A 23,111-nucleotide genomic window follows, 5' to 3' on the forward strand; every position below is an offset into this window, starting at 1 on the left:
AACTTAAGAAAAAAAAGGACAATTTGGGAATATGATTTGCACTTCGGTTTGTCCCAACGCAATAATAACAAACTGTGAAAAGAGCAGCGAGAACGTCGACCGCGACGTTGGCAGAGCAACTGTAGCAATGGCCATTATGGCAGATGGATAAATGCGCCACGGGGCGTGAGTGAGGGTGGGGAGAGATTGTCTCCTGCACAGGTGCAAAATGTGCGGCGCTGCATCTCCCGAATAATGTTGGCAACACTGCAGCGCAACGGGGCACAAATACATACACAAAATGTATGCTACGAGCGTTACGAGAAAAAAAGTCCTAGTTAAACCACCAACAGTTTCTTTTTTTTTTGAGTAAAAAGCGGGAGATAAGGAATATGGCGAAAAGAAGCAGGAGAAAGAAATCAAAAGAGCAGGCAATAATCAACGTGATAATTACACTCAAACATGATGAAGGCGAAAACGCAAACGAGCATCGCACACATACACAAACTCCCCGATGATGACCATTTTTAATTGCATCAGACGGTCGCCGCTCACATTTTTGGATTTGATTTTCGATGTTCTTCGGCAATTTCGCCATTAATTAATCGCACATACACATACACGAACACAGGCGCACAGAGAAATGCACTTGGAACTGCGAGGGAAAAAACAATTGAAATTCGACGGCTGCTGCTTTTCAGCTTTTCTTCGTAGTCTCGCGAAATACATTTCTTTTGCTTTGCCGTTTTTCTTTTCGTCTCGTCGCTTGTCTTCTTGCTCTTTTTGCTTTCTCTGTCTTACTCTCCGCTCTCCTCTTTGCACATTTTTTCTTTTCAAGTGACTCTGTTTCGACCACTTTTCAAATGCTAATTTCGCTTAAAATACGCTCAATTCCGATCAGATTTTATGCTTTTCCAGATGCCGGCACCCTGGCAAGCGTTTTTCAGCAATTTTTCTTAATTAATTTGCACTTTTAATTACCGTTTAACGCAAAATTCTAGCAGCAAATTTCAAGACAACGCGACACACACATCAAAGACCTCCATTTTGTTTTGTTGTTGTACGCTAGAGCTGGGACGAAAATCAATGTTGCCAGAAATCCGGGATACCCGCCAATCGATGGTTCTTCTGCAACCATCGATATATTATTTTAAATATCTCTAACATCACTAACGTACAAATGACAGCAAGCGGAAATATTTAACAAATAATTTAAAATTTAACCATATTTAGCATAGTTAATCGGGTATAGTTAGAAATGTAGCTGCTAAAGTACAACTGTCGACTTTTTCCTGGATCCAAGCCACGTGTAGCCTAGACACAAACCAATACGTTACGTTAGCCGGCTTTCGGCGTAAAATCAAAACTAGCCAAGTAATTAAACAAGCTGATTGTTTTTAGTTAAGGGCTACGCCACTTTAAGTCGTTTAATAACGTGCTCAGTTCCGTCTTTGACTTCAAATGCATCCGCTTTTCCAATTTGCGGTTTTAGACCCTTCATTTCATCATCTTCGGTGCTTTTCTCGTCCTCCGAGCTATCCGAGTATATTATGGGACCGTTTCCTTTGACAAACATGATGGTTTTACCCAGACGCCGCGACTCAGCCTTTAGGAAAAGTTGCCGGCAGTGCCGATCCACAGCATTTTTCCCTTGGTCCTCTGACAGGCCGAAGATAAAGGCCCTTTGAAATGTGAGTACCAATTAGACTTCAACTTAAAGGTAATCTAGTTAGCTACATCTTACAAATTAGCAACATCGTAAGGTCCTCTCAGCTGGAATTGGTGCGCCGCACCACTGCTGAAGATAACGTTCTTTGACTTCCCTTTGGTGCAATAGTTCTGGGCGATCTTTATCATGTCCTTCCTGTTATTCGAATCGCAGATAGCTGGAGCGTATTTAATTTCGAAGAACATGCCCCGACGGACTGCCACCTGGTATGCTTTTCGGTTTACCAAGAGTCGGGACCCAGCCGCAGGATCAAAGGTTATCAAGTCCCCATTGAAGGCAGTGCAGCAGTGCTTAGATGGTCCGTGTTAAATGAAGATTTGAAGGTGGTAATTATAGTGACTTACCGTCAGGGCGGCATCTGTTTTCGGTTGGCCAGCGATGAGATTGAACTTCCGCAGATTATGGGAGACACTCTACAGCAACAAATACAAATTAACTTGCTATTATCCACCATTAAGTTTTCCTACCATCGCGTGGGCCACATTGACGTCTACGTAGAGAATGGTGATTCTCTGCAGGATCTTCAGCTTGTCCTGGAACTCCTTGCGCAGATGCTCGATCTTGTGAGGCTCGGGAAACATCTCGGACCCTCGCTTGCCCGCCTCCTTCTTGCTGTGGTCGAAACTCTGGTCGATGGCCACTGTTTTGTAGCCCGCTGCAACGAGTATGTCGGATGTCGTGGGAAACTTCTGCATGGTCATTTGTTCTCACTCACTTTCCACCAGCTCGTTAAGCAGGTCCCGCAACACCGAGTCGTCCTTGTTGTAGGGTATGCTGAAATCGTAAAATGGTTTTGTTTGCTCCATTTTCGTTTTTGTTTTGATTTTCGTTGCCCACAGCGTGCAACCGGTGTTTAGAGTGGCCAGCTTACCCAAGATAAATGCAAGACATTTAAGTATACAAATAACACGGTCACACTAACAGTTTTTTTTTTTTTGTAAATAGGAAACTTTAAAAGTATAAACAAACAAATAAAATGATTTCCCACAAATTGGCCAATTGAGCGTTGGGGTCAATACAAGAGCTTTATTAGTTTAATTTTGTTTATGAAAGAAATCCGTCTTGGAATCAAAAGTGTGAATAAAAACAATCAGTACGGTTTTTAAAACAAGCTATTTTTATTCGCAGTCATAGAAACAAAAACAATGATGTTTCCTAAAGTACAGCTTTAAGGTCAAAGTGGCTCCTGCGCGTCCGTTGGAGCTATCGTCAGGTCGTCGTCTGAAGTTCTCGTCACCTCCTGGTGCTCCTTCGGCGCGATGTGCTCCTCAAAAAGCTTGGCCTTGGCTCGGCGGGATTTGATCAAAATCCCGTGGCCAGGACAATCCCGATCGTTGTTGTAGCACCTGTCCTTGCAGCACACGCGGCACAGCTGGAACTCGCATTTGGATCCCTGGGGATTGGCGCATTCCGAGCAGTATTCCAGGCGCCTCTCGTGCCGGTGCTGGATCTGGGCCTCCGTTTTGTTGGGTCTTCGCTGGCGTCTCCGCAGTTTCTTCATCCGCTTGCGGGAGATCTCCTTGCCGTCCTTGTCGAAGTACTGCCGTTTGGCTCGGTTAGGATCCTCAGCCTCGCGCACCTTTTCGGCAATCTTCTGGCGATGGGATTCGGGTGAGGCGCGTATATATGGTTGACACAGCCAGGGAGAAAGTGGCAGCTTTATTGGGGATTATAAAAAATTCGTGTTATTTCAGATCCACTACATTACAATAATCCTTTCGAGCAACTTACATCTTCCTCTGACCCAGCAGCCATTTGTTCAGGCTCGTATGGCACCTCGCCCTTGTGGAACGGCTCATATTTTGCCCGCACTTGTTGCACGACGGCTTGGAATTGCACGAGCTGATTTGCAGTGGCTAGGTATTGCCGTAACTCAGAGTTCTGCCGGATATTCATACTACGAAATAGAGAATTGATTTTGAAAAAATGGGTTTAGGTTCGGTAGTGTAGAGACTTACATGTGATGGAAGAGCTTGAAGAGATGTCCCCGTATAAAGGAACTCGGGCACGGATGGAGCTGAACGAACTCCAAGTACTCATGTGCCATTTGCCAGACGGGCGGGGAGACTCCTTTGAAGATGGCCGGATTGTGCAGATTACCCTCGGCGCTCATAACACCATCGACTCCTGTTTCAGTCAGACAACGGTGAACGTCGTCCAGGGCCAGGATGTTTCCGTTGGCAAGCATTGGAATCTTGATGTGCTGCCGCACATTCTTAATGTAGTTCCAATCGGCCACCCCGGTCAGCGGACCCTTCTGCTCTCTGGTCCTGCCGTGGACCGTCAGGAGCTGGCAGCCGGCCGCCTCCAGCATTTTGGCATACCTAATGGTCTTCTCGAGGTCCTCGAAGATGCGAATCTTGCAAGTCACAGGAACGGCTAGTTTTGCGTGCAGTGTACTCACTAAGGTGATATTGCAGTTTCAATCACCAGTTCCATAAGCAATCAGGGGAGCCTTTGCTACTCACCAATCTCTGTCAGCAGCTCCCACTCATCCTGCAGGAAGGATCCGTAGTGACCCCTCTTGGCAATGGCCTGAGGACAACCCAAATTTATGTCCACCGCGTCGCAGTGGTCCTGCGCCAGGAGTGCTGCATCCAGGATTTGTTGAGCATCGTTGCCACAGAACTGGATGATCAATGGCCTGTCTTCGGGACACGTCTGCAAGGCATCCTTGCGATACTTGGGGTCTGTGGCGAAGAGGTTCGCATGGTACATTGGCGAGTAGCAGAGTTCGGCGCCATAGCGTCGGCACAGCATTCGCCAGGCCAGCTCGCTTTGATCCACCATGGGAGCCACTACATAACGCGGGGATCCCAAGGAGGAGCGGTAGAAGTTGTAGCCGGTGGGCTTGCTAGGTCTTTGGGCCGCGGCGTCTTCATCGTTTCCCATAGCAAATTCAAATGGAATCTGAAAAAAAAGATTGAATTGATACGCTTATTAGCACAAGAAGTTGAAAATATTCCATGCGACTGTAATTATTGGCACCTTTCCCCCAGCCCAAATGACATTAGTCATCCTGGTAACGGGTTGACAAATAGCCGCAATGCAGTCTAATATTGAGTTCATTCTTTACCGGACAGCAGAGGGCTGGATTTCCCAAGGCACCTACGCATTTTCACAACCAGCTAATTAGCGCCACATTAGCGGCGAAAGGGAGCGGCCGAGCGACTGGGAAAAGGCACGCACAGTTGGGCAAAGCCAAACAAATTTGCATTGAGCTCACACAGGACGAAAACAGAAGCGCGGAGCGAAGGGTCGCTAAGAGCCTACTCTATATTTCGTATAATTAGGAGAGAATGTTATTTGTTAGATCTTGCTAGAATAGGATTAATGCATGCCTTTTGATCAATCCATCTTATTTCGGCCCAATTACTCTTTAAGACTCGTTTCTTGCATTCATTTTGTAATTTCACTTCTGTTGCATCTGCCACTGCAATTGCAACGTCTAACGTCTAGTGCTTGTTCGAGTTTGCTCCAATTAAATTTCTTCAACGACTGCACCGGGTTTTCTTTAATGCCTTCTCGTTTCGCTTTCGTTTTTGGGGCTTGGCCCAGGCAAAGAAGCGTGAAAATTGCGCTCTAAGTCAATGCACATCAACAAAAGCAACAATTACGAGAAAAGCCGAACACCAACTACTGCAACATACAACAATGCGCACTAATTGAGTTATTCAAGTTGTGCATGCAACTCAAAACTGAAAAGTTCAAACCCTTCTTTCCACCGGTTGGTTTATCGAAATTTTCGGACTGCGTTGCACTGCATAAGGGGACACACGTAAGTTCAAACTGGTTTAAGGAGCAGCATGAGGTCGTAAGGTTTTGAGTTCCCATTAAGTTAAAATAAAAAATTTATAGTAACTATTCAAATTTTACCCTTATAAAGACTATTATCAGTCGGTTCTAAAATTAACCACATATTATCCATATTATCCGGCAGTCTATTGGTGACGAAACGCACCTGCTTCTCTGCACACCCAAAAACAAGGTATCTCTGCTATCGCTTGCACAATAAGTTGCACAACTTGGCCCGATTGGAAATTTACTTTGCAGAATCGTAGACAAACGCAGTGAAAGAGAAAAAGTTTTCACATTGAAAGTTTACTGACCGGAAATGGCATGCAATTTTATCAATGGCGAAGGCCGATTCCCATCTATATAGTAATCTTCTGCCTGCTTGCCAGGACTTTTCAGACTTTTCCTGTTGCTCACGTTTTTTCGCTGACAATGCGCGGAGCCATTTCAAGGCAAGTCTGTAAGTAATTAAAGTTTAAATGGGCGGGAAACTTTCCGGCCCCCGAAAGTAAATTGCATAACAAGTGAACCGAAATAAAGTGCAGGCCCCAAAAGAAGGGGCGTGGCTGCCAGCTGCTGGCTTCGTTATAATTATGCCCAAATTACAACGAAGTTACCAAATGAGACGTCCATGGGGTCCTCCAGGAGCAGGAAGGGATCGGGCAGCCGCGGCTCTGGGCACTTGCAATTAAGAACTTTTCCGGAAGCGGAGGTGGAGATCAAGCCCAACTGCAACATGAATCAGTACGTATATGTCGGCAGATTGTACAAGTGATTTATAAGTTGCAAAGAAAATTACATTTCACTTCTTCAATTTGCGAGTAAAGGTTTCAATTTATTTATCATTTATAATTTTCGTATTTCTGAAGAACTACATTCTCTAAGTGATACAAAATGGTAAGCGATAGTAGTATTGGATGAACTTCTCTTGCAGTAGGTGCCAAAATATCTGGCCATCCCCTCCCCGGTATCCTGCTTCTCTTGCATGGCAAGCGGAGTGAATTACATAATTCGCAGCCAGGCCCACAAATTCAGGCGGTTAGCCGCAGGGTGGCCAAAATCGCTGTGCAAAGTGTGCAATTGCGGAGACCGCAGACAGTTGGACTTTGTTTCGCATCTGCCGGATTCGGGAGCGACTAATTGAATCAGCCGCACACTGGCAATCGCTGTTCAAAGCTTTCGATTTCTGCGGCGCCCGGCCAGAGATAATTAATAATTTCCGCACCAATTAAGGCGGTCCAAGACCAAGAGCAGTTTCGGCTTTCACTGGATACCCCAGAACCGGGTGCGGGTTCACCCGACCATAGCTACCATCAACCTTCGGACACGCCTCCGAAGCCGCACATCGCATGCGGTGGAAATCAGCCAGGCCCCGGATCCTGCTTTTCCAATTTTCAAAGTGGCCCTACGAGGTGTAATGTATTTATTTAGTGTTAACCTTGCTGCGCGTTGGTCAGCTGCCATTTAAAATGCAAAGGACACGCCAACTGTAGAATCCTGGGCACTGATCGAAGGACTCTAAGGATGGGACGAGTGGGAAGAGCATGAGAAAGTTATTTCCTTTCTTTCGAACATCCATTAAAAAATATTTAAGCTAATCTAAGACCGAAAGTCCACTTTTCAGTACTCTGAGAAGGCAGATAATGATGAAATACCAACCGGCCCAGGAGAAATGTGCCGATGCTCCCAGCTGCCCCTGCTTTACACATCCTCCAATGCCACCCATGATAACACCCAGCACTGAGGGCCACTCCAGTTCCAGACTGCGAGCGAAGAAAACTCGATAAAAAATTGGCATAGCGAAAAAAATGTGAATTAACTTGCTTGCCATTCAACGAGGCGTTAAATCCTTTCAACCAACAAAAATGGTTTAGAATGCAAAGGAAGGGGAGTGACCTGCTGAGTTCGCCATTTCAACTTTGCCATCATCTCCGTCTAATTCTTCCCTGTGGTTCTGTTTTTGCGTGGCTCATCTTACACTGCGAGAAATGCGCATAGCACTGAGTTGGAAAAACTCTTAATTTTTCAGTCACCTAGGAGTTACAGTGGATACTGCGCACTTCTCCATTTCCCATTTCTTTTTTGTTGGTCTCACACTTGATTTGCTGGCGAACTTCTGCCGCGACAAGCAAAAGGAAAAGCTGAAATGGACCGAGGGCAAGGAGACGGGCTCACTCGAAATGGCGATGCCAGCTCCAAAATATGACCTCATTCCCACACACAGACACACACACACGCATGGGTTTTCCACACAGCGAAAGAATGGAAAACTCAATGGCAAATACAAAGCAGTTGAACACTTTTTACACTCTTAAAAGAGGTATTACCTTAATTTTTAAATATGTATTTGTTTATACGATCTTTTGGATTCGTATCAAGTGAAGTACATAATGTGTGCATTTCCACTCAAATTGGCTCTACTTTCTGCGCAGTGAAATTTGAAGTGGTCAAGAATGGGTTGCAAAATTGGATGTGGGGCACCGTTTGGTGTGGTCGATTTAAGCACAGGCTTCTCAGCACCCTGTGGAAAACCCCCACCCCATTTGACATGCGAGTGGAAACTTCCTGTGGCGTGATGGCAATCAAATTGAAAAATAAAAACTCTCTTAGCGTGCAGCCGCAAAACGCAACAAAATTTAAAACACACAACTAAATTTAAGGAGCAGGAGCAACACGGCGACAATCATGACAAATGAAATGGAAATCGTTCCCAGAATCGACCGTATTGTCCCTAAGCCGGAGTGTCCTTTTTAAGTTAAGTAACGCCGAATGTTTTTGAAGTGATGGAACGTGGATATAGATTTGCTGGTAGAATATGAACTAACTTAAAGAGGTATGGATATAATACAACGTGAATAATTAGGAAGCTTAAAATGTTATACAAGTATAGAAATTGCCTTCAAGTAGCCGCCCTTGAGCCTTGTTCCTTGTGTCCGCAATCCGTTCGCTGACGTAATAGACCACAATAAAAGGCCGAAGTGTGTAGCCAGCTCGCATTGTAGCCGTTTCAAGGACATTGTGATGGCAGCTGGTCCCCAACGCTAAAGGGGCAAGGACTTGAGGAGATGATGCGACAATTTGGCGTCTTCGGCTGGGCGTTTCCCCGCCAGCAAGACACAACTGAAATGGGGCCAAGTTATGAATGATATGCATGGCATATGGGCATCTCTGTTGCCAGCACTCAATCCTTGGAGCGGGCACAAAAGGGGCAGCCTCCTTGACTACTCCATCTGACCTCGAAGCCTTGCGAATTGGTTTATTAATTGATTCTAAGGCGCCAATGCCTCAGGTTGAGGGTTCCTTGACGCGATTCCACTTTTTCCAGCTAATGTTCCTTTCACACTTTTCATGAAACGTTGTTACTTACAGCTGATTGGGACTAATGATGCTTGTTGCCTGTCAGCCTTTAAATCCAGCTTACACAGGAAAACGACTTTCGAAAGACCCACATAACACTTTCGCAACTTAAGCGTTAATATCTATACTGCACATGTATCTGTTTTGCTCTCTGTACGAACTTGAGCCGAGAATCAGACTCCGAGACAGTGCAAGTCCCAAAGGAAGGGTTGTGAGTGGGCCTCGTCTGGTAACTGGTAGGCCCAGACGATGACGATGGCGGTGACGAAGCCAAGCGAGGCCAAAGGACCAAATTGAACGTGAATTTTGTTGATTGACTTCCAGACCGAGCGAAGTAGAAGATGCAATGTGGCAGGAGTGCTCTTCATGAATTCAGTGAGAGGGGAATATTAGATTTGAGATTAACTAGTAAAAAAATTCAAATAAATAAAATATACAAATTAGAATATTACTAGTAACTTTTTATTGCAAATTCAAAACGATTGGCTAGCACACCCACTGGTTAATGTGGTGTAGCTACTATTTTTGCCGCTGGTGTAGGCGCACACACACAGACACGTAGTTAAGCGAACTGAGATACATAGATACCCCACAATGTAGTATCCTTGGGCACTTACAAATACGCACTCCTTGTGTTTATCTGTTGCAAAGTGAGGAGCAAACAAACAAGCCAAATGACACGTAACCATAAATCCCCGGCATTTTATTGCCAACGCGTTAAGCTCTGCGTCTGTGTGGGTTAAGAGCTGCCACAGTGTGTGTGCGTGTGTGGCATGCGTTTGATTTGTTTTGGCGAGGCAAACACATGACACAAAGGACAGCCAGGAAGCATAAAAATACTACAACAATTTACCTTGTTAATTTACGTGCAAGTATATATTTGCATAAATAATAAAAACAAGAAGCCGAAAGCGCCACAGCAGAGAACTTTTAATACCACAAGTGATGTGTAGGGGGTTTCCCTTATTCCACTTCGCTTCACGCGCCTTCCAAAACCCAAAACATGAGTTAATTTTTAATTCACCAGCATCAATTAGCATAATTATACAGCATAGTATTCCCATTTATTATTTTTGAAAATTACAGAAACAAGAAAATTGCGCATACGCAGCGTGTACAACGGCGAGCAAACATGGCTGCAAAATGCGCCACAGCACGAAGAACACGTCCACATGAGCGGGGAAATGACTCAAAGCCCCTTGGAAGCCATAGAAACTGTTCTCCATTCGGCTGGCCTGGTAAATATTTAAAATGCCAACGAAAGGGGGTCAAAAGTCGCCTCTGAGCACCGGACAATCAGCAATGATGAGCCACCACCCATGTGCCGCCTGGTTGCCAATGATAGTTTTATAGACACCTTGTTGTTGCAACATTCTGTTTGTTTTTTGTTGTCTATCGTTTTTATTTCACTTCTCTGTGTGCTCTTTTTGCTAAGCGCACATTTCGCGATTTAAGTTTTCTTGGGAGCGATTTACAAGTCACTTAATTTCTATGGGGCGGCGCACATAAAAAACTAACAAAATTAAGCCAACATTAATTTATTTTCAATTGAACAATTTTTATTTTTTGTTTATGGTACAAAGCATAGTCTTCAAATGTCAAAATGTCTTCACGTTGATTCATAGCATACTTTCTGGGGCTATAATCTTCTCTTATATTCCTTTCTCGTTGCGAACTCATAAGAATTTTCGCATTTCTTCAGTTAAATTTGTCTCCTGTTGGAATCTGTTTATTCACATTTTATCAAAATATATATGATTTTTATAATCGTGCTTTTAATTTCACACTTAATTGGCCTGGCTAAATTATTATAATTATTGTTTACTCTTCAATCTTTAATTTGTTTTCGTACATTCTTTACCCAACTCCAGTCTCATAAACTTTTCATTTTTTTCTGTTTCTCCCTTTTTTTTTGATAATTTGTTTAAGCTTACGTTACAGATAGAACTACCCAGAAGTGATACAAAGAGTCATTAACTAAATTGAAAAGCATATTAGACGGGCAGAGCGGTCGTATCCACCTAAGTCAGCATGTCCTGAATATTCCACCTGGCTGATAATTCAACAAAGGAGCCGAGAGCCCGAAGTTCGTTGAACCAGCCAAAAGGGGAAAGCAAAGCAACTGAAAATGTCATTGCAGGGCACAAGGCGAAACAAAAGGAGTGTGTTGGCCCAAGTGGACTGGGAGTTGGAGCTAACCTAACTACCATAGCTAATAACAGCTCGGTGGGGGAAAGGAGCGGTTGGAGCGGGGGCAACTGTCTCCACTGGTGCGCCTTCGCACCCAATTCTGGCCCAATCAATCATGAGTCGTCTGTCCTAAAGGCAAACCGAGCAAGAAGAAGACCACTTTTCAAGGAAGGTGTTGCTCTTACACTTGAATAAATGGATCTCGAAGTTTGTGGTAGTAATGCAATACACGAAGTTATTTCGCTTTACGATCATGTGCACAATAATCATACGAAAAAAGTGGCATATACAAAGGCAGAAAATCATTCGGTATTAACACCAAATTGGTTATCAATTAGGACCAATTCAAATTCCAGTGCTTCTCTTTTTGTCTGCCGAAAATGAAGAACAGTCTCGGCTTGCATGTCAAAAAAGCATAGCGACAGAGGACAGAAAATGTTTTATAATTGATGCACGGCAATCACCAGGACGACAACTACAACAAAAGCAGCAGGAGTAGTGCATTTGTTGCCATAGGGAAAGTCAGTCAAGTGGGAGCAGCCCCGCCCCAAATTTGCCGAGAATCTGAATATTTCTGCTTTATGCCTCGTAAACAAACTTCACCACCGGCAGTCAAACTGAAAGTTCGAGGGTGTTGCCTGGCAGTCCGCTCTACGCCCCCCGCCCTTTTTGGGGGGCGTGGCCAATAGCCAGGAGCTGGGGAACATGACACGAACATGCAATTAAAGTCGAATATATTTTTATAAAAATAAATATCCGCTACGTCGCGCCATTTCACCTGCATGTACCCTTTAAAGCTGTTTCGATTGGTAACGCAAAGTGCCATCAAATTAAACATTTTCAGACGGACATCAGCACACCCACGTCATTCCAATCGAAAACACACCCACACAGAGCCACAGAACGCCCTAGAAAGTATGCAGCGGGTTATGCTTGCGGAAATAAACGGGGGAAATGGGGAAGGTAGGAAAATTGTTGCTCCAACCGTCTGTGCAGCACGGTGTGCATTGAAAATCCATTTACAGTCGCTGCATTATGTTATTTTGAGTCATTTACCAGGCGTCCGTCTCTTGTCACTGGAAACGAACTGAGCTCGACCCGAAGCCACCTGCGAAAATGCATGTCAGCTGGGAGTCAAGTCCTCTTTTGGATACGGGCTCAATGACACTCTTCTACCCCTCATTACCCGAATCCATGAATGGGGACCTCCGCAAGGCAGCAACATTTGCAGGCAAGTTTGCTGCGATCCGCCGACAGGCGGACTCAACTTAAATTCGTTAATTCGTGATTGAAATGAATATGAGCATGAATCCCTTTTCTTGAAGAACACAAATTGAAAGTTTGTATTGAGGGATTGATCCAGATTGGTCACTAGTCGGAACTAAGAGCACTAAAGCTCAACCTCGAACTCAACGGGCACGTTCCGAACACAAAGCGATTCTTTCTATAACAATCCATCTATCTGACACCACTGGCACTCCCACCTGCTCATCTCCAGCCGGTTAAAAATGGACTTTCCCCGCTGTCAGTTTCAATAACATGAACCACCGACTGTCTGGGGCAATAAAAAGCAGGAGCACCACCTGAATCCCGGAGTGTCATGTGCGTAGTCGGAGTGTCGGTACGGCTGTCTATCCGTATACCTAACAGTGCCTCTAAGCCCGGGTAGCAGTCCGACTGACAACTGAGGAGGATGAGCACATGCACTCATCCAATGACGCTTTTGACGCGGTTCCATTTCCCCGTTTCCCGTCCCTTGTTTTCCTGACTTGCGTCGCTTTAATTATTCAGTTTCGGAATATTTAATGGGCCGAGGGACAGTCGTCAAAATCAAGTTTAGAACCCAAGACAATTGCCATCGTCAGGTCTTTTATGGGGGTTTTCTCTACATTTGAATTGAGATCGAATGAAAACATTTGCGTAACAATTTGGCAACATGCTGCATTTCCTCCTCTTTGGTTGTGGGATGACGCCAGATACACGGCTACACGGATTCAGATACAAACGAAGCTTCAGCTGCAGATACAATACGTAATAAACCGACGCCTTCGCATGCACGCTTTCCAAAATGAAAATCAATACTAGCAAAGGGGTGGGTGAGGAAAAATGAGTAAAGTCACCCAGCTCGAACTCTTGAGTACATTCTGTTGCATATTTTATCAACTCAACTGCGAAGTCATTCAAAGGATGGCAAATACATGTCTAGTTTGGGAGAAAGCAGCTCGATGCATTTGGAGACTAAAAATGTCAACTTATGATGATTAAGTTAGGAAAACAGGAGCTTAAGAGAAATATAAGAAATATATATATATATATGTAACATGGAGTAAGGCTGAAGGCTGGCAACAACCCGGTTGGCAGCGCTGTTGAGCAGCAACATGATTGTCGGAAATCGAAGTTATCGACAATCAGTCATCGAAGGAACGATCGCAAGGCAGCAGGGGAGTGGAGTGGAAGTCAGCGTTGCAGTCAGTCGAGTTCTCAGCAGCAGTCGTTCGGTCACAAACTAAGAATACTTTATATAATTACCGCATTTAGAATTAAACTAATAATTAAATTAATAATAAACAATAATAATAAACAATCTTACATGGGGGCTCGTCCAGTCCTAAATCGGTTATATGAAGGTGCAGTTGTTTAAAGAAAAAAGACATTGTTGTGTGCGTGGGTATAGTCTTTAAAAGTTGTAAAGTTGTGGCTATATCTATTGCATTTAAAGTTGGAAAAATCAGTTGTACAGATTTTGTTTGAACACAAGTCGGTAAAAGTCGGGAAAGCTGCTAGAGAGAACTGATAAAGTTGAAATTGTCGTGTGCGTGGATTTAGTCTTTAAAGTTGTAAAGTTATGGCTACGTCTACTGCATTGAAAGTTGAAAAAATCGGTTGAACTCATACAGACTCAAGTCGTTTTGCTGTTGTGGAATTTAAAACAATTAAATTGCAAAGGTGGTGAAATTCGTTTCTAACGAAAATCAAAATTTGTCTTTTAACCGGTGGCGCCGTCTGCAAAATCGACTACCGTCGCGCCGTTAGAACATTGTCGTTGTTTGCTGGTGTTAGTGCCTTGTCGCGGAATGTTCACACGTACACCACCTACAAATAAAAAACTTAACACCGACCAAATACAAGCAATTCTAGAGAACGAAAGCGAGGACGAAAGCAGAAAAGAAAAAATGAACGAAGAAGATCAAAAGTTGGCGCCTGTAGGAGAAGCAGAGGCAAAGAAGCAGAATAAAGACGCTAGTGCTAAAGTCGAAGAGAAATTTGAACAAATGATGAATACTCTAACCCAGAGCATGTTGGCAAAATCTAAACAAGAGGGGCAAGTAATTATCGCTGCAGAAAAATTTGAAAAAGTTGTAAGTGACTGTGATGGCAAATCAATTCCTATTAAAAAATGGTTTGAAATTTTTGAGAAAAATGCCGAGGCATATGAACTTTCGGAGAAACAAAAATATGTTCAAGCCAGAAGTAAGATGATTGGATCAGCAGAACTTTTCTTAGAATCTGAATGTGTCAGTGGATACACTGAACTCAAAGAGTTACTAATTGAAGAATTTTCAGGCAGCTATAATAGCGCCGTTATTCACAAAAAGTTGCAAGACAGGAAGAAGAAGAGGGAGGAAACTCTACACGACTATTTGTTACAAATGAAGAAAATAGCAGCCTTAGGTGAAGTTGAAACAGTTGCTTTGATAACTCATATCGTAAACGGCCTCGACATTAAAAAGGAGTATAAGGGTGCTATGCTCCGTTGTAAAACTCTTAAGGAATTAAAGCAAGAATTCGAAATCTACGAGAGTCTGAATATTGTTGACAAGCCGAATATTCAACCAAAACCAAAGCAAATTACACAAGGTGTAAAAGCAGATCACTGCTTCAACTGTGGTTCGAGGGAACACAAACGAAAGGATTGTACATTTCCTACCAAATGTTTCAGCTGTAATCAAGAGGGCCATATCTCAAGCAAGTGTCCGGAAAAAGTAAACAGCATGCGCATTCACGTTGATAGTGCACGAACAAAGCCAGTAATCATAAATGGGATTATCATCAACTGTCTGGTGGACACAGGATCAGATGTGACCATAATTAAAGAAGCTATATTCAAGAAGATGAAAGATGTTGATTTAAACCGCACTGCAACAGTATTGCGAGGTTTGGGAAATGCCTCAACACAGCCGATTGGATGCTTCAGAGCATTAATCAAGACCGACCAGGTGGAAGCAAGCCACAACGTTTTAGTCGTCCACGATTCTAAATTCAGTTGCGATGGAATAGTGGGACACGATTTTATCAGCAAGTTTCGTCTTATCTGTAGTGCAGAAGGCTATACTTTTCTTGACCTGGAAGCAGATAAAAAACAAGCGGTTGAGTATTCCCAAATGTTTAATATTTGTGAAGAATCTTCTTTTACAGTTGCACCACAATACCGAGAAGACGTTGAACGCATGATAGAGAGAACATACGAAACACCACCCAAGCAGATAAAGCAATGTCCAGTCGAACTCAAAATTATTCCTGATGGCGTGATTAAACCCTTTCGCCATGGACACACCCGACTATCTGAAGAAGAAGCTATAGCTGTAAAGAAGCAGGTAGAGGAATGGGTCGAGCAGTCAATCGTCCGTAAATCTACATCAAATGTTGCCAGTCGCATAGTCGTTGTCAAGAAAAAGGATGGTACCCTACGCGTTTGCGTGGACTATAGAAAATTGAACACCATGGTTCTGATGGATTGTTTTCCGGTACCCATAATGGAGGAGGTGCTTGAAAAACTGCAGAGTGCCAAATGGTTTACAACCATGGACTTACAGAACGGATTTTTTCATGTGGCCGTAGAAGAAGCCAGCAAGCCGTACACAGCATTTGTTACCCGAGAAGGCTTATTCGAGTTTAACAAAGCGCCCTTTGGTTTTAAGAATTCCCCAGCAGCGTTTATACGGTTCGTTCAATTTATTTTTCAAGAACTAATCAATTCCAATATAATGCAGCTATATATGGATGACATAATTGTATATGCCGCTACCCCAGAAGAATGCATGGAAAAGACGGAAATGGTACTTAAGAGAGCTGCAGAATTTGGTCTAAAAATAAAATGGAAGAAGTGCAACTTTATGCAGAGGCGAATTCATTTCCTGGGACATATTATCGAAGGTGGACAAATATGCCCTGGAAAAGAGAAAACATCAGCAGTGAATTCCTTTGGAACACCTCAGAATGTAAAAGCCGTTCAAGGATTTCTGGGTCTCACAGGATTCTTCAGAAAATTCATACCTGGATACGCCCAAATTGCGAGACCACTGACGGACCTATTAAAAAAAGATGCCATTTTCAACATTGGACCAGTAGAGCAGCAGTCGGTGAATAAGCTGAAAGAGATTCTGGTAAACGAACCAGTATTGAGGATCTACTCACGAGAAGCAGAAACCGAACTTCATACAGATGCCTCTAAGGACGGGTTAGGAGCCGTTTTATTGCAGAAGTTCGAAGGCAGTTTTCACCCAGTCTGCTTTTGGAGCAGAAAAACTACAAAAGCCGAATCAAATCGTCATAGTTACTACCTTGAAGTAAAAGCCGCATACTTAGCTCTGAAAAAGTTCAGACACTATTTATTGGGAGTCCCTTTCAAGCTCGTCACGGACTGTGTCGCATTTAAACAGACAACAAAAAAAGCAGATGTCCCAAGAGAAGTTGGCCCATGGATTCTCTATATGCAGGATTTTAATTTTCAACCCGAACATCGTGCAGGAGAAAGAATGAGACACGTTGATTTTTTAAGCCGCCATCCCCAAGCATGCATGATGATAACATCCGAGTTGACAGCACGTATTAAAAAGTCGCAGCAGAACGATGATTCAATTAGAGCAATCCTGGAAATTCTAAAAGATCGTCTATTCCAACCCTACAAGCTAAAAGGTGGCCTGTTGTATAGTATGGTCAATGGCAATGAACTACTAGTTGTCCCTGCACTAATGGAGAGGGAGGTGATTCAAAGCGCACATGAAGTTGGCCATTTGTCGTTGCAAAAGACGATGCATAGCATACAGCAGCAATTTTTTATTCCTCATTTGGAATACAAGGTAAAAAAGTACATAGCCGAAAATGCAGACCTATTGTCATCCGGGTCGGATGATGATGATCAGGAGGGCCGAATGTAACATGGAGTAAGGCTGAAGGCTGGCAACAACCCGGTTGGCAGCGCTGTTGAGCAGCAACATGATTGTCGGAAATCGAAGTTATCGACAATCAGTCATCGAAGGAACGATCGCAAGGCAGCAGGGGAGTGGAGTGGAAGTCAGCGTTGCAGTCAGTCGAGTTCTCAGCAGCAGTCGTTCGGTCACAAACTAAGAATACTTTATATAATTACCGCATTTAGAATTAAACTAATAATTAAATTAATAATAAACAATAATAATAAACAATCTTACATATATATTAAACAAAACCGTTCATAGCAATCTATTAAAATTATCAGTAAAACTAATAACTTTGCTGCGTGATAAAGGACATAAAATTCTGTCTTTGCAATAAATCCAATAAATTTCAATGTATTTCCACACCAGACTCCTAATAAACCAAATATGCAATCCAAAAACTCAGACAAAGGAACTTCGACCAAAAGCGGTAATTAAGTTTGGCAATGAAACCGCATCGCATCAAAGGCAATTTCCTTTACAGGCCCCGACAGTTAACCTCCCAATCCACTCCCACTCCTCTTCGAGCGTAATTGATTTTAGTTATGACTTTCCACGCTTATGTGCGGATTAATTGATTTCCGAAACTTCGCAGAACTTCTTGGGTTGCAGATTGCGGGACTATGGCTAAGGTTAAAGCTAACCTAAGGACTAAAGAGAAACAGACACTCATCTAGGTGCTGCTCGAATTGGAGCTGAGACTCTGCAGGGAACTGTTGGACGCGGTCTTCCTCAGCGTTTCCCCGGCCAAGCTGCACAGATTCTGGACTAGAAGTGCCGAGGAGTTCGCAGATCCTGAGTTGCGATTAAGCGTAGGCGAGGACATGGCTTTGGCCGGATTGGAGTTCGAGTTGGCTAGATTCTGGTGGTGGTGCCTCAGGGGCTGGGGCGAGGTTGGATTCGACAGGCCGGACTCGTGGATGGGCGATAGTGTGGGAGATCGTGTCCGCAAGAAGTGCTTCCGCCTCTGTCGGCGATAGACATTCCCGAAACTGGGCAACGTTCGGCTGTTCGTCTGGCTGTTGTGCTGACTGTGCTGCAAATTGCTGGCGAATCCCAAGGTTTCAGCCAACTCCGCCAGCTCTTGGGTGGTCTGGTTCATTTTTCTCCTCGTCGGCGGTGGCAGGGCAGGCGGCAAGGTCAGCGTATACGTGGTCACGCTGTCATCCCTTATCACGGATGTGGGCAGCAGCATCAGCTCCTTGTTGCCGCACGAAGGGCTCGTGCTGGTGCTCAGGTCGCTGCTCTCCAAGGAACTTCTGCTTGGCGAACTTGCGGGCGGTGTTGGCGTGGCAGTCGAATTAGCATAGCCACGCCCAGCTGCCTGCAATTGCAGCGGACGTATTTGATTTTGTTTTATTGCAGAGCCACCGATATTCTGGTGCTCTTTGGCAGCGATTCCATGATGGGCCCCATGGCGACAGCGTGGTCTTCGATAGCGTCCCAGTAGACGCAGCATGTAGCGGAGACGGGAACTTCTAGGTGGCGTGGGAGTGGCTGTTGTTGTCTTCAGAGGCAGCTCCTGGTCCAAGCCGCCGTTAAGCGTGCGTATGAACTGGATAGGCAGCTCCTGGGCGTTTAATTTGGCTGCCGCTGCTGCTTCCTCGCTTTCGCGAAACGTTAGGGCAGCAAGAAGGTCATTGGGCAAGTCGGGGCTATCTGGTACGGCGGCGCAGCAATTCCATTTCCTTCGCCACCGCTGATGCTTGGAAATATTGCCGGCTGCTGTGGCCGAAGCGGAGGAGCCGCCAGTTTGGCTGGTCAATGTGCGAGTGCTACTGCTACCACCGGCGCTGCTTACAGCTCCTGAAGATCCTGTCCCTGGTCCTGATCCTCTTCTTAGGCGGAAAGTGCAGAGGGTACACTGCTCGGTGTATTGCAGATAAGTCGCTGGTCTCAGATGACGTGGCTCGGCTGAGATCAGCGATCCTTTAGCCAAGCTGACCCTGCGCTGCAGGGAACTAGCTGCAAAGCTAGAGCAACAATGGAAGCTACTCAGAGTATCCGGTTCAACTTGGATTTGCGGAACTGCCTCCTCCAGAAGCGAGCAAACGTAGATAGCCTGCCCGCTCTGGTGGAACTCCCTGGAGCTTGCACAGCAATGCAACCGCAGGGATTGCTCTGTTTGACCAACCGATTCCTGTGAGTGCTGGCTTGGATGTGGGGCACTGGAACAGCAGTAAAGCTGCTGACCTCCTGGCAAGGACTTGGACGGATTATGTGGCTCGGGCAATGAAGCCGAGAAGTGTACGTTTCCATTTTTGGGCGCCCCCACGCCGGGAGCTCCCTCCAGAAGCTGCTTGGTCTTGGCATCCTGAGCCTGACGGTGGTTCCTAATGTATTCATAGGTGGTCAGTCCCAAGAACGAGATGTAGATGTGAAAGAAGCATAGGTGGAGCAACAAACCCGCACTCACAGCGGCGAGCAGTCCCAGAACTCCCAGCAGGAACAGGAAAATGGTTTCGTTTAATCCGATTCCGGTCACTACTGGCTGCGTTACGGTGTGATTCGTGGGGCTAATTCCAGGCTGCGTTGAGCTCGCTTCTATAAGAGCTGTAAAATTCTCCAGAAGAGTGGGCAGAGTCGAGATGGTCATATTTGCCTGCTCCTCGTCCCACATTTCCTGATGAACGTCCTCCTCCGAAGTGTGCTGCTCTATCAGCATCATGGTGCCGTTGCCCAGGCTTAAGGTGATGTTTATGAAGTCGTCGCTTTCAATTGTGTGGCTCGAATCCGTGGGGCACCAGTAGAAGCTTAACCAGTCTGGCTGGATATAGTAGAAAACGATCTGGGCCACCACGGCGGCCACGATGACCAGGGTGGCCACCACAGCGCTGACCACGCACATCAGGAAGGCCACATAGTTACGCGATCCGATGCAGTGGTTCAGCCACTTGCAGTGGTGATCAAACTTGCCCACGCACTTGTTGCACACGGAGCAGTGCTTGGTGCGGCTCGAAGAGGTCCGGATGTTGCACAGATGGCACCGACCGTTTTCTATCACGTGACTGTGCTTCGACCGGTCAAATTCCGGGACAATCCGATCGTTCCGATGCACTCGCCGCAACTCCTTGTCCGCAGGATCTGTCAGTAAAGCCGTCAAATGAGAGGCGATGTGCACCAGATAGAGCCCGGTGATTAGTCCGTAGAGCGGTCCTTGTATGCGGGCATGAAAGGCCGGAATGAGCACCCAGTAGCTAGCCACTCCAAACAGGAGGAGGACGAGCCAACCAAAAAGTTGGAGGGGATGCAGTGGCAGCTGCAAGCCGTGTAGGCGTCTTCCCTTCCGGTGCTGGACATCAGCGATGTTACTCTGGTAGCTCACCAGCTGCGAGAGCCGGCACAAGTGCAGGGGTTTTTTATCTGGCTCAGCCTGTTCACCGGGAATTATGTTTTCTGGGGAATCTTCACTTCCCAGGGAATGGGGCTTCCTTACTGGAGTCACTACTCCCTTTACGGGATTTTCGCTGTGCGACTCCGTCAAGCTGGCAGTGCTGATGGTTATGATGTGATCCGTCTCCGACCTGACGCCGTAGGCTCCTTTGGATCCCGACTTTAGTCCAGCTGCTGTTGTGGACATTGTGTTATTGGGCCTGGAGATGATGGCTCGGATGATGATGATGATGTGTGAATGATGGAAGGCCCTGCTTGACGGCTGTACATTACATTTAATGCTAGACCACGCCCTCGACGAATGATGCAATCCAACAATGGGAGGAATTCATATAATTCCCAACCGATTTTGCAGCATGTTTTGATGGTTTGATTGCGGATTACAAAAGTATATTAGGCATCATTAAACAGTTTTGAAGTTGTAGCTTTAGAGTCCAATTAAATGTTGTTGCTTTTTATTGTCTTTTCTTTTTAATTTGCACTTCTTCACTTTGCCTGCCTTTTAATATTACATCCTTCGATTGGTTTTTTTTTACGGACGCCGAAGCTTTTTATAAATAATCTTCTTCGCAACGGTTTTTTGTTGTTGGTTTTGTTCTCTTCGTCACACACATACATACAATTTTATAGTTATGCTTCTATTTTTTTCATTTGTTGTTGCGAAGTACAAATGGCGCAGTTAAAGTTCGTACGTATATTTATTTCAGTTTTTCGCTTATATTCTCAAGTCCACTTTGTTGTTGTCGTCCCTGAGAGGGGGTGGTTACTCTGGCAGCGGGCGCAGAAAAACAGGATGTTCGCCACCCCCCTTTTTGCGGAATTCCTCTCTATGGTTTTCCTTCTCGTTTTGCTATTTGTTTGTCTCCCACACATACACAGAGACAGGAAGGCGCAGGGACGTAGAAACGCAGGGACGCATGGACGTCCTGAGTTAAAATAACAGTAGAACTGGCGGAGGCATTCGCGCTTACCGTTACTTGAGCGCACGAAAACGAACAACCGACTCCTTCGACCGACGCGACCAAACGAAACAACTCCGCACAGAGTAACCAACTTGGAAGCTCGTATCGTTGATTTGAAACGAACGGTGCTGCAGCACTCAGAAAAACAACAACATTAAATGCAAAACTGAAAGTGGAAACTGTAGTAAAACGTACTTCTTTATATATAACTTTGAATTCCATAAATTCGTATAAGTTTTATACAAAATTTTACATTTACATTTTCAAGTAGATTTTTTTTCAGTGCGCCTTTATGTTCGACCAGGTTTGACGACCCTTTCGCATTGCTAAAGCAACGGGGAGTCGCTTATTTCTGTTGTCAAACAAACAAAGATGGGTTTAAAAAACAGTTGCAATTTCGAATTGAAAATTGTATTTTGCATTACTTAAAAATATGTTGTGTAAGACGGAACGCTACAAAAAATTTTTGTAATTAGTTTATGAGTCTTGCAAGTTACACTTGTAAACTGTAACGATGTAAGCTAGTGTTATAAGCTCAATTTCTCTCCCGTGGTTCGAAGTCGCTATCAAACACCGAACCGAAAGCTTCGGCTGATTGAAAACGAAAAGCTTACCAGTTGAACGACGACGCTTTTCAATCTATAGTGGCAAGCAACCAGACGAGGGTGAAAGAGAGAGTTGAGGACAGCTGTGTGCGGTTTTGCCGGTATTGTAAGTCTTAGGAAAATTATGAGCGGGGGAGGATTTTCATTGGCCCACCAAAGGGGGTTTTAAGATAAAGGGCACCCACACTCAATTTAGCTAAAATTCTATAGCAGAATTTACTGTGCAAGTCAAATGCCTGAATTGATATGAGGCCAAGACATATTGTTAATAACTGTCTGCTTAGGTGCATTCCACGAAGGTGGTAAACTTGTTATATTATCTTTGTGTGTAACAAATGTCTATAAACGTAGTCTCCATAAAAGTTAAAGCTCTACTTTTGATTCCAAAACTAACTAGCCATTTAGCCGAATGACTCACGCAGCCATCCCTAGGGACCCATATCACAGGAGGAAGTAACTATTTTGAAACGCAAAAGGGAAATAGGAACACAGACGACCGCTAGCGATTGGCACGCACCTTTCATTTTGCCGCATAAGTTTGCCTGTTTTGGGATGCCACCATCATTTTTTATTTATTCCATCGGAGGCGGGGTCGGAAAGTAAGAGGGGTGTCCTAGGTGTTAGATGAAATGGAAAGCACACTCGAGAGAATATTTGGAGCACGTGCTGCAGCAAGTACACTTCAGCACTTGATGTGATTTTATTTACATGGAAGACACACGACGGCTAGTGAGAGTGGGTGCCGTTTTCCAAGGAAAGTCCTACGCAGACATGTTGGCGCCTGACCGAACGATTGGTAAATATTTATGCCCGAGATGCCCGCGTCTAGAATCATCCACAGACGGGAAACTGGGTCACCGGTCGAAAAAAGCGGTTGGAACATAAGCCCGTATAGAGAGAGCGAAAT

The 23,111-nt window shown here is 44.8% G+C and overlaps 4 protein-coding genes across 15 annotated transcripts in view; all 4 read right to left on the minus strand.

Moving 5' to 3' along the window:
• LOC6730424 (mucin-19) overlaps positions 1-1,108 on the minus strand; it is a 40,174-nt gene extending 39,066 nt beyond the window's left edge. For 11 of the 12 annotated variants that reach the window (XM_039291176.2, XM_039291177.2, XM_039291175.2 and 8 more), the window contains exon 1: positions 961-1,103. The gene's annotated coding sequence lies outside the window, so the exon portion shown is untranslated. Of the gene's footprint in view, positions 1-960 lie in introns of all 12 variants that reach the window. The other variant, XM_039291167.2, reaches the window with a different exon arrangement.
• Positions 1,109-1,370: 262 nt separating this feature from the next.
• LOC6730427 (ribonuclease P protein subunit p30) lies at positions 1,371-2,602 on the minus strand. Its single transcript, XM_002077572.4, has 5 exons — positions 2,424-2,602; positions 2,176-2,363; positions 2,053-2,121; positions 1,724-1,998; positions 1,371-1,661 (listed from the first exon to the last, which is right to left on the minus strand). Exons 1-5 carry the CDS (start codon positions 2,512-2,514, stop codon positions 1,388-1,390), a joined length of 897 nt encoding a protein of 298 aa, XP_002077608.1. The 5' UTR covers positions 2,515-2,602; the 3' UTR covers positions 1,371-1,387.
• A 205-nt stretch (positions 2,603-2,807) lies between these two features.
• LOC6730428 (tRNA-dihydrouridine(16/17) synthase [NAD(P)(+)]-like) lies at positions 2,808-4,600 on the minus strand. The gene is made up of 4 exons (XM_016179257.3): positions 4,177-4,600; positions 3,667-4,111; positions 3,440-3,605; positions 2,808-3,365 (listed from the first exon to the last, which is right to left on the minus strand). The coding sequence occupies exons 1-4, from the start codon at positions 4,598-4,600 to the stop codon at positions 2,883-2,885; spliced, it is 1,518 nt and encodes a 505-aa protein (XP_016022898.1). The 3' UTR covers positions 2,808-2,882.
• Positions 4,601-10,382: 5,782 nt separating this feature from the next.
• On the minus strand, positions 10,383-21,752 carry LOC6730429. The gene is made up of 2 exons (XM_002077574.4): positions 16,466-21,752; positions 10,383-16,359 (listed from the first exon to the last, which is right to left on the minus strand). The coding sequence occupies exon 1, from the start codon at positions 20,822-20,824 to the stop codon at positions 17,918-17,920; it is 2,907 nt and encodes a 968-aa protein (XP_002077610.1). The 5' UTR covers positions 20,825-21,752; the 3' UTR covers positions 10,383-16,359; positions 16,466-17,917.
• Positions 21,753-23,111: the final 1,359 nt, after the last annotated feature.

The sequence above is a fragment of the Drosophila simulans genome, chromosome 2L (assembly GCF_016746395.2).
Source record: "Drosophila simulans strain w501 chromosome 2L, Prin_Dsim_3.1, whole genome shotgun sequence".
Lineage (NCBI taxonomy): Eukaryota > Metazoa > Arthropoda > Insecta > Diptera > Drosophilidae > Drosophila > Drosophila simulans.